General features: G+C 55.2%; 1 protein-coding gene across 2 annotated transcripts in view; it reads right to left on the bottom strand.

Annotated features, from left to right (window-relative positions):
- Nucleotides 1-10,955, bottom strand: part of FRMD8 (FERM domain containing 8) — a 24,404-nt gene that overhangs the window by 8,652 nt on the left and 4,797 nt on the right. For both annotated transcript variants that reach the window (XM_023518484.1, XM_003798649.3), the window contains exons 3-9: nucleotides 10,394-10,561; nucleotides 6,451-6,552; nucleotides 6,040-6,098; nucleotides 5,756-5,922; nucleotides 3,825-4,049; nucleotides 2,614-2,737; nucleotides 1,627-1,770 (exon numbers count right to left, since the gene is read on the bottom strand). In XM_023518484.1, the coding sequence (XP_023374252.1) occupies nucleotides 1,627-1,770; nucleotides 2,614-2,737; nucleotides 3,825-4,049; nucleotides 5,756-5,922; nucleotides 6,040-6,098; nucleotides 6,451-6,552; nucleotides 10,394-10,561 (989 nt within the window). The remainder of the gene's footprint in view (nucleotides 1-1,626; nucleotides 1,771-2,613; nucleotides 2,738-3,824; nucleotides 4,050-5,755; nucleotides 5,923-6,039; nucleotides 6,099-6,450; nucleotides 6,553-10,393; nucleotides 10,562-10,955) is intronic.

The raw sequence follows: 10,955 nt of genomic DNA, 5'->3' as shown, positions 1-10,955 counted from the left end.
TGCCTCAGCCTCCCAAGTAGCTGGGACTACAGGTGCCCACCACAATGCCCAGCTATTTTTTTTGTTGCAGTTGTCATTGTTGTTTAGCAGGCCCAGGCTGGGCTCGAACCTGCCAGCCTTGGTGTATGTGGCCAGCGCCCTACTCCCTGGGCTACGAGTGCCAAGCCAGTATTCTATTTCTTAATCTGGAGAGTATGATATACAATTGTTTAGGAAAAGTTGTTGCACTATGCACTTGGGATATGGGCACTTTTGTGAGTACATAATAGTTCAATAACGCATTTACTTAAAAACGGGGGTCTCAGGCAGCGCCTGTGCCTTAGTGGCTAGGGCACTGGACCCATATACTGAGGGTGGCAACTTCAAACCTGGCCCCGGCCAAACTGCAACAAAAAATAGCCGGGCATTGTAGTGGGCACCTGTAGTCCCAGCTACTTGGGAGGCTGAGGCAAGAGAATTGCCTAAGCCCAGGAGTTGGAGGTTGCTGTGAGTTGTGACTCCACAGCACTCTACGGAGGGCAATAAAGTGAGACTGTCTCTAAAATAAAAGGGGGAGTCTAGAGGCTCGGTGCTTATAGCTCAGCATCTAGAGCGCCAGCCACATATATACCAGAGCAGGCGGGTTCAAACCCAGCCCGGGCCTACCAAACAATGACAACTACAACAAAAAAATACCTGGGCATTGTGGTGGGTGCCTGTAGTCCCAGCTACTTGGGAGGCCGAGGCAATACAATCGCTTAAGCCAAAGAGTTTGAGGTTGCTGTGAGCTGTGACTCCATGGCACTCTACCAAGGGTGACACAGCCAGACACTGTCTCAAAAAAAAAGGGGGGAGGGGGAGAGAGTCTAGAGAAGTGATGTGAAAACCATGAACTCATGAGCATTAAAGTTCAAAGCCATGAGAAGAAAGAGATCGCGGATGAATTAAGCAAAGGGAGAGGCGCTCCTGAGGGGTAGAGGTGGAGAGTGAAGAGGGGAAGAGGGGAGACAAGCCAGGTGGGAGGTACGGGGCTCAGGAGGGACAAAGACCAGTGGGTGTGACAAAGCAGAGACTGCTGCAGCTTGAAGCTGTGTAGGGAGCACAACAGTGGGGGCTGGCTGCATAGAGGAGGGCTGGCTGTGAAAGGGTGCTGGGAGCAGCTGGCAACAAAGGCTCCAGAGATCCAGAAGCTGGAGAAGGGGATGGGTGGCCACAGGAGTCCCTGCAGTGTGTCTTTGTACCAGAAGAGAGAGGACTGAGGAACAGTGTCTAAAAGGGTCTCTGCTGTGACCAGAGGAAGGGACAGGGGAACAAGGCTGGGTGGAAATCTGGTGCCAGCATGAATGGGAAAGTCAGACAAAGGCACTGAAGGGCCTGATCCTTCTCCATCCACCTCTTATCAGTGGGGACTGCAGCACTGGCGTCACAGTGGCTGGAATACAGGAGGGGAGGGTGCAAGCTGGCTGCAGCACTGGGGAAGCCTCAACTACTGCCCCACCCATAGCTGCCTCACCTGTCACAGGATCTGCAGACCAGGGCGGCTCCAGGTCATCAGAAATCAGGTGCTCTGCACCCTTGGCTGTGCTCTCTCCTTCCCAGCCTAGGGCCCAGTCTCCCCCACCCTGGGGCAGGCCACGCCTACACTACCTGCTTGGAGTAGATCCTGAGGAGCTTGTTGACAGGTGTGCCTTCACTGTCTCCATCGAATTCCAGCCACAAGACAGGCTCCTCCTCCTCAGGGGAGGTGTGGTCCCATGATAGCTCCTGGAAACGCAGGCCTAGCAGGACGTGCTGGCCAGTGGGAGATGCAGAGCAAGGCTTGGAGCCCCAGGGCAGAGGACTGCTCTCCACCCCATCCCACTCAGGTGCCACAAGGAGGGGACACTTGGCCAGGGTTGTTTACTCCTCCAAGACAGTCTTCTCTAAGGAGAGGAGCACCAGCTTTCATCAGACCCTCCCAGGGCACCCCCTGGGAGAGGGGCTGTTGTGAGAACCCTATCCCACACTTCCTAGTGTTGGGCTGAGTCTGAGTACAGCCAGGGAGTCAGGTGGGGTCAGGGAGGTGTTTTCTAAGAGGGCAGCTGGGTAGCATCTAGGCAGGCTGAGCTGGCCCCGGCCTGCCACAGGAGAGGCTGGAGTCCTTCTCCAGGGAAAATCAGAAGTCAGCCAAGACTCTTCTGACTTAGGAGGGGACTTCTGCTCAGGCATGGGAGAGCTGCCCCACAGGATTAGCTGATACCATCACCTACCCAGGGCCAGCTGCCAAATGTAGTGAGAAGCAGGACTTTGTCAGCTATGGAAGGCTCCCAGTTAAGGGGTCTTTCTGGAAAGCCAAGCTGTTCACCAGACAGAGTGGCTGGACAGTGCTAGACTCCCTCCACTCAGAGGCAGAAATGCCAGCTGCAGCCTCCCCTGACACTAGCCACCCTTCAGCCTAGCACACAGGCCAAGAAAGCTGAGCGAGGGAAAACCTAGGGATGCCCTCAGAAGGATTGCAGGAGCCCTAAGGTATCCAAGCAAGGCAGAGTCCCTCCTAGTCTACCCACCCTACCAGGTCACCCCACAGACCCAGGGGAATCAGGGAGGCCTGGCTAAGGACCTCTAACCCCTTCCTCTATACCCTGGAGAAGATACCTTCTCCCTGTTGTCGATGACATGCACGCCCTCCAGACTGATGGCCACGGCTACAGGCTTGCGCCCACCTCGGTGCAAAAAACCCTGGGCTGGCTTGTCAACCTCGCCGTGGAAGAAGGCACACCTGGGGAGTGGACAGGTGTCAGCCTTCCCTTCTTTCTCACAGAAAATCCCTAGGAGGCCTGCTCTGGGCCTGTCTTGGGCCTCTGAGCAGCTTAAGCTATGTGGGTGACAGAAACCAGTCCAGTAGCGGGGCACAGACACTGAGGGGAGTGAGGAGTTATGGGGCAATGGCATCTGAGCTGGTCATACAAGACTGGCCTGGTGGGAGCAGGGCCTCGATGGCACAGAGAAAGGGCAGGTGCCACGCGGAGGGAAGAGTGTGCCCCAGGTAGGGGAAAGGGCAAGTCACACGTTTGCTCAGGCACTAGGGCTGGGGCTGCGAGAAGGGCGGGCCATGTCAGGGCAGGAGACACCCATTGCCTACTGTTGAGCAAAGAACTTTCAGCAGCAGGGACCTGCTGGGGAGGAGGAAAGAACTGCCCAGGGGGATGGTTTTGGGTAAGAAGGCAATGGCCCTTGCCCCTGGCTATGCCAGAGCCCAAGTTACATCTTGCTCTTTCCACATGGCAAGGGGACAGGCTGAGATGAGTATGGGCCATCCCCTGATTCCTGAGGATGGTCCCAGTCTAGCTCCTCTCCCAGAGGACTGCTATCCCCTCAGGCTTGGCTGGGGGCTGCTGCCACCCACCTGCAGGGTGTCCTCTACCTCTGTGTTCTTATCTCTCTCCCCACTAAGAAGTCAGCTACACCAGGCAGGGGATATGGTATCTTTGGCACACCCAAGGACCTCTAGTCTCCACAGAGCACCCAGCACACAGCAGATGTGAGAAAATATTTGCAAAATGCTTGGCTGTGTGAGGGAGAGAGGGCTGGCTGAAAGGAAGGTCAGCAGGAATATACCAAGTAACTGTGGCAGGTGGAAGGAGAGAATCCATCCACGGTGCCCTGGTGATGACAGAAAGGAGGGAGGGCAGGTGTCCAGCTTGGGGCCAGTAGGGTCTAGGGGGCTGGTGTCAAGACATTGCTTCACGGAAGGACAGTGCTCAGCTGAAGCAGAATCAGGCTCCGTTATGCTAATAAAGCCTAAGGATAGTCTGCTAGGCTGCTGGGGGAGGGGGCAGAGGGGACCCAGGGCTGGGGCTGCTCACCCGTAGAAGGGCAGTTCATGGCACTTGAGGAGGTAGGCACGGTAGTGTGTGCCCAGCGTGGCCTCATGCCCACTGTTGTCGCCAACCACTTCCTTTACCTGGCGGTAGGCATTCAGCAGGCCCTGCTCCCCTGGCCCAGCCTTGGCTCCACGGCCTCGGAAAGCAGCAAAGAGCCCGTGGCCCCGCTTACAGAGGTGGGCAGGGAGGAAGGAGTCCAGCTTCTCCCTGTGGAGGAAGGAAGATGGGGGCTGGCAGCCTGGCTAGAGGTGGCACACTCACAAGGGAAGGTAGGGACTTAGCTTGGAGATTCATGGGGCCCTTCCCTGCCCTGGACAATGACCACCAGAGAAACTCCTACTGCCTCCATTCTGGTGGCAGCCTGTGTTACCACGACCATTTCCAGGGAGCACCCTCATGGCAGGTGGGGAGCTCTCCCTATACGGTGATGGTGGGGGCACGGCCGCCTGGAGGAAAGGAACACAAATGCCACTTCCAAGCCAGAGATTGGGTAAGGGCCCTTGGTGGAGCGACCCAGGCATTAGACAGAAGTGGGCTCAGATCTTAGCCCTTATCTGAAGAGATGGCCAGGGCCAGACCATCTGCCCTTGCATGATGAGCTGTACAACTGGCCAGAGCTGCCTTTCTGTCCCTGTGTTTGGGTCCTCTGCAGAGAGGGGATGATAAATGGCCCCACCTAAGTAAGTTCCTTTGACCCTAAAACATGAGAAGACTCTTCAAGTACAGGTGGGAGCCTGATGAGGCCCACTGGAGCTGTCCCTCTGCCCAGCCCATGGTCACATGTTCTATCCTGCTGCTCCAGGCACCAGCACCTGCCTGCCTCCTGCATTTCCCACCAGTCCCGCGTCAGCTGATGGCCTCTGCACTGCATCCTTGTTGGTCCCAAGGGGCCCCACAGGCCTGGCCCTGCCTTCTTCCCTGCCAGTCACCATTTGTTCACCCATGAAACTCACAGAACACCAGGCTATCTTCACCTCCAGAAGGGAAAGACATACATCATTCACGAGCCATGGTGTGCTGGGCACTGTGGAGGAGGCCCCCTACCTTGTCATGCTAGAGGTACGTGGATGATCAGGGAAGACGAGGGAGTGGAAGGAGGGCCTGGGACATGGGCCTAGGACTGTGGCTTCAAGTCAGAGGTGAGAGGCTGAAGGGAAGGTCAGGAGGGTGAGACGAGAGCTGCAGTCAGCCACCTAACAGAACCAGCCTATGATAGGAGGTTCCAGAGCAACACCTGTGTCTGAGTCAGAATTTCTAAACTAGTGGAATTTTTATAACCTGGTGCAAATGGCCCAACACTCAACACTCTGTTCGGTCTCATAAGATGTGAAAACCTACAATCAGCCCTGGCTTGTGAAAGAAAGGGCAACCTCTACACAGGTACACGGAGCAGGACAGAATCTCAGCTTGGCTGCCGGGTCTGTGGCCAGGGCAGACTCACCCCTCGTGACCTCTGAGGCCCTGCTAGTTTACACGGCTTCTTGAGAGAGAGTGGGAAACAGCAAGCAGGCATGCCGAGTATCAGGCGTGGGCCCCATCCCCAGCACATGGAACTAAGCTGACTATTACTGGGGACTAGAAGTCAGTATGTGTGTGGTCTCTGGCTATGACTCCCAAAGAACAAGCCAGAGCTTGGGCTCCACTGTCATGTGCAGCTGGGGCCACTTGGGCCGTGGCCTCCTCTCATAGATAGCACTTCACCTGAGTATCCTGCTGCCAGAACAGATGAGGAAAAAGAGGCTCAGAGAGGTGGAATGACCTCCCCAAGGCCACCTAGTGAGTGTGTGTGCACCGAGGCCTCCTGACTCCAGGACTGTGACCTCACCTTGCAGACCTAAGACCCCTTGTAAGTAGGGTTCTGGGGGCAACCTCCCTCTCCTTGTGTCCCTGCCACAGATCACACAGCCACTCACCTCACAGTGCAGGCCGCAGGCTGGCCAGACTGGTATGGCCCAAGCTGTACACGGCACACGAGGGCACCCAGTGCCTCACAGTCCTCCATGTCACAGGGGTACCGTGAGGCCAACACATTGCCCTTGGCCTCTTCATAGAGTAGCCGCAGGACCTCCTCATCCTGGATCTGTGGGCCAATGCGGCAGGGAGAGGCTGCTCAGCCAGGCAGGAGCCAGGCGTGAATTTCCAGGGGTCTAGGGACAGGGGAGAGTGGGCATAGGGGCAAGATGTAGTACTGCCTCACCTGGTGCTCCCGCCGCTTTGGGAAGAACACATTCCTTCGGAACTGCAGGGAAGGCTCATCTGGGGACAGAAGTGGGGGTCACTTCCTGGCTTAGCCCAGCCCTATCCTCTTCCCTGACTGAGCTGGGCCCCAGTTCCCACCTTATTCAGCATGACTGAGAAAACTGAGGGCTGTTCAGAGAGTGAGGTGTACACTCATCTCAATGTGCTTGCTGCCCTCCCCACCTCTTTCCTTGGGGCTTCCCTCCGGGACCTGTTCTTTCCCTGCCAGGGTGGCGGAGGGAACCTGGGGGAGATGCAGGCCCTGCCCCTCAGGGCAGCTCCACCTGCCAGCAGTAGCCTGGCTGGGCTGGGAGCAGCACTCCAGACTCAGGTGGGCCCAAAGCAGAGACAGGAAGGCAGCAGCACTGACCCATGGCCACATCGTCATCCGGCGCGTCGGTGAAGCGCAACAGCAGCTCTGGCCACTGGCGGCCCAGCTTGTAGGGCAGGTGCTTGGGCTTCAGCTGTACTTCTGCAGGACAAGAGGGGAAGTGTAGCCCCTGACAGGTCCAGCAGTTGCCCGCCCACCCCACCACTGCCCACTAACAAGCAACAATGACAGTCACAGCCAATAGTAACTGAGCAGGTACTAAGCATCCAGAACCATCCCAAGTGATTTCTACACACTTACCCTACAATTACCCTAATCCCTATTTCACCCATGAAGAAAATAAGGCTCAGGAAGGTTAAGCTACTTGTTCAAAGTCACCCAGCGAGTGAGATGGGCCTGGCTCCAGACTGACTGTTCACCATAGCCCTGGAGGAGGGGGAACCCACACTGACTCTGAGAGGTGTGAGATGAATGCTCACCTAAGATAAACAAGGATATGTGCAGGGTGTAGTGGGGGGACAGCCTTCTACCCTGCCTCTGAATCCCTCTCTGATCTGTATCTCCCCACTTTATACCTCCACCCCCCACCCCCTCGATGCCTGAGTACCTCATCCTGCTAGCTTGAAGACGAGGATCCTCATCTCTGTTCTTTGGGTCATCTGGACCTTCCGTGTGGGCCCTGACTTTCACAAAGCAGCCTTTTTTACCTAAGCCCTGAACCCAGCAGCTTCAGTCTTTTCTTGTTCTGATCTTTTTTTCTTTCTTTTTCTTATCCTGCTGTTTCTGATCTAGATTTTTCAGAGGCCTCACAGCTCTCATTTCCAGCCTAGATCTATGGCACTACCCATCTTCACCATCAATCCAGGGGGATGTGCCATTTGATCCTAACATCCACCTCCCTTTCCCCCGAGAAAGGGCTCCCTCATCAGAATCATTCCAAGGTAGGAGAGAACACATTTTGGGAAGAACACGTTCCTTTGGAACTGCAGGACAATCTAGTCCAGGCTCAAGGGGCCTCCAGTGATTATTTACTCTTCTGAGGCCACTGAGGTTGGCCTATACCCCAGAGAGGGGATCTCAGTCAGGGGATCCCCAAGTCCCCTTAGTCAGAGGGGAACTCCAGCCTACCCCACTGTTGACCTAAGACTGCTCAGGCCCTTGGCCAGAGTTCTCCTCATGCTCTGTCTGGAGATCACCCACTTTACAGGGGGGAAGTTGAAGCCCATATAGGTACAGTGGCACTGTGCCACCAGCATCTAAAACACTGCCTTGCACAAGGGAGGCTTTTGTGGAATGAACAAGGTAACTACATGGGACCCTTTGGATTCACTGTGGGGGAAACCCCAGGGATAAGTGTGCCCTTTCTCCCACATAGAACCCAGTCCTGGCCATCCTTAACCCCCATCCCAGTAGCTCAGAGGACTCCCATCATTAGAAGAGAACTATCGGGAGCGGCACCTGTGGCTCAAAGTAGGGTGCCGGCTCCATATGCTGGAGGTGGTGAGTTCAAACCCAGCCCTGGCCAAAAAAAAACAGCAAAAAAAAAAAGAGAGAACTATCAGGGCCAGGCCCACTGGCTCACACCTGTAATCTAACACTCTGGGAGGCTGAGGTGGGTGGATTGCTTGAGCTTACAGGTTCAAAACCAGCCTGAGCAATAGCGAAACCCCATCTCTAAAAAAAAGTAGCTGGGCATTGTGGTGGGTGCCTATAGCCCCAGCTACTTGGGAGGCTGAGGCAAGAGAATCTCTTGAGCCCAAGGTTTGAGGTTGCTGTGAGCTGTGACTCCATAGCACTCTATCGAGGGTGACAAAGTGAGACTCTGCCTCAAAAAAAAAAACAGATCTATGTTGACCCCATGGTCCCATGAATATCCAGATTAGCCATCCTGCCCAGAGGCTGTTACCCAAAAGAGACAGTTCATGGAGTCCTGTTCCATGCAGAGTGACAGCAGCACTGAGAAGGCCAAGCCCTGCCAAAACAGCTGGCATGAAGGGTGGCTCCAGCAGATAGCACCCTCTCCCTGTCATACAGGGTGCTCAGGACCTCAGGTACGTACCACCGCTTCACTCAATCTGAGAAGATAGGGGGAAGCCAAAGGTTCCAGGGGGCCCTAGTCAAAGAAGAAGGAAGGAACCTTTCAGCTTCCTGGAATCTGGTCCAGGGACAAAGTGGGTGCTAATTATGGCTGTCTCAGGCCATACAGGCAGCCTATTCCTGAATGTTCAAGGGAGAGAAAGAGGAGGAAGTGAACTGACTGGCAGGCACTGGGTGCCTCCCTCTCAGGGCAGGGCAGGGACTGATCCACATGGAACCCCCCTCCAGCTTTCCAAAGACACCAGCCAATGGGCCCATAGTCCTGACCAACAGTCCGGAGGTGAAGGAGGGGTGTCTGGAGGCCTGAGGAGACGGGTCAGCAGGAAAAGGGTGGGCAGTCAGCAGGAAAAGGGTGGGCGAGGGCATTGGAGCAGCAGCTGGGCAGGAAGCTCTGGAGGAGGATGGGGGGAGGGGGGAGTGCCCTCCCTACCAGGCTGACTGAGATTCCCTCTCTGGGGTGTAGGCTGACCCCAGTGGCCTCAGAAAAGAAAATAATCACTGGGAACCCCTTGGGCCTGGACTAGATTATCCTGCTCACTCTCTCTCTCTCTTTTTTTTTTTTTTGGAGACACAGTCTCACTTTGTTGCCCTTGGTAGAGTGCTGTAGCGTTGTAGCTCACAGCAATTGCAAACTCTTGGGCTCAAGTGATCTTATCTTAGCCTCCTGAGTAGCTGGGACTACAGGCATCTCCACAATGTCCAGCTATTTATTTTTTTCAGAGACAAGGTCTTGCTCTGACTCAGGCTGGTCTCCAACCTATGAGCTTGGGCAATCCACTTGCCTTGGCCTCCCAGAGGGCTAGAATTATAGGTGTGAGCCACTGTACCCAGCCATCCTGCAACTCCCAATGGGATGTCACCCTCTTTCTGCCCCTATTCCCATTCTTCTACAACAAATACAAATTTTTTTTTTTTTTTTTAGAGACAGAGTCTCACTTCAGGGCCCTCAGTAGAGTGCCATGGCGTTACACAGCTCACAGCAACCCCCAACTCCTGGGCTTAGGTGATTCTCTTGCCTCAGCCTCCCAAGTAACAAATACAATATTTAAGCTTAGAAAACGTGCCTGGCCCTGGCACCAATTATCAATTTACATCTCTAAACAACAACATGGGGTATCCTCTCCTTTGGCCTTCTTGCTATCCAAGCCAGCAGGCTCAGAGACCCGATTCACCCAGAGATCCAGGTTTGAGGGTCTGAGAGCCACCACCCCCATGCTCACTCTACCTTGGAATCTCTGCCTAAAGGATAGGACATGGGTAGTCACAGGGCCAGATAACAGGCAGGGTTGGAACCCCCCAGCAGAGAAGTATCCATACTCTTTTTAGCCCTCCCTCCCAACAAAAGCTTCAAGGTTAAAGGGGGCTGCTTCCTGGCCTGTGTCCCCCTCCTCCCTGCCCCCAATAAACAGGACACAGTGCAAAGAGGCCTCTTAGAGGCCACCCAGGTTTTATCTAGGCCCTGCCAGTCAGTGGTCTGAGCACTCCAAGCCTCAGCTTCTCATCAGCAAGATGAGTGTGGGCTGAAGATAAGGCAAGATCACATTCACAAAGTGCTAGGATTGTGGAACAGGTTGTGTGCTCAGGGGGCACAGCCCCTTCCCTTCTGCCCTCATGGTCTGGCTCCTTCCTACGTCCTGGATCCCACACACTGAGGTGAGGGGCAGTTCCTCTACTACTAGCAGAAAGAAAGATGGCAGTGGGTGGAGGTGCCAGAAGTCTCTTCAGGGCTCTGCTCCTCAAAGGGACAAACAGCTCCAGGTCACAGTTGAGTCCCACCTTCCCCTGATGTACAGTAGCCAGAGTTCCAGAAGCTGCCCCCTTCCCTCCCTCCCTGGTCAGTGCCCTTTCAATCCTCTAGCCTGGGCTTTTCCCCACCAAGCCTTACCCAGCAGAGGAGAGACGAGCCAGAGTGCAAAGGCATCCAGAGCAATATCTGGGAGCTGCAGGACCTCACGGACTGCGCGGTGCAGCTCATGGGCACTGAGTGAGGGCAGGTTCTCCACAGCCAGGGGCACCACTGTGTCATCCGCCAGGTATACCAGCACGTCAGCTGCTGCAATAAGAGGTCAGGCAGGATCAGTGGAGGCCCACTGTCCAGGCACAGACAGGCCTACAGACACCCTCTACCATCCAGTGGCTAGAGCCACCACCCTATGGCTCTCAGAGGTGACCAAGGCTATACTCCTGCGGCAGAACCCAGCAACTGTGAAAGACTCTGCTAAGAATGTTATCTTGGCTCAGCGCCTGTCGCTTAAGTAGCTAAGGCACCAGCCACATACACCTAAGGTGGCGGGTTTGAATCCAGCCTGGACCCGCCAAACAACAATGACAGCTGCAACCAAAAAAAAAATAGCCGGGTGTTGTGGCGGGCACCTGTGGTCCCAGCTACTTGGGAGGCTGAGGCAGGAGACTCGCTTGAGCCCAGGAGTTGGAAGTTGCTGTGAGTG

This window comes from Otolemur garnettii, unplaced genomic scaffold (assembly GCF_000181295.1).
Source record: "Otolemur garnettii isolate 467f Iridium unplaced genomic scaffold, OtoGar3 scaffold00140, whole genome shotgun sequence".
Classification (NCBI taxonomy): domain Eukaryota; kingdom Metazoa; phylum Chordata; class Mammalia; order Primates; family Galagidae; genus Otolemur; species Otolemur garnettii.
The sequence above is the reverse complement of the archived record's forward strand: the minus strand, read 5'-3'. Positions and strand labels throughout refer to the sequence as shown.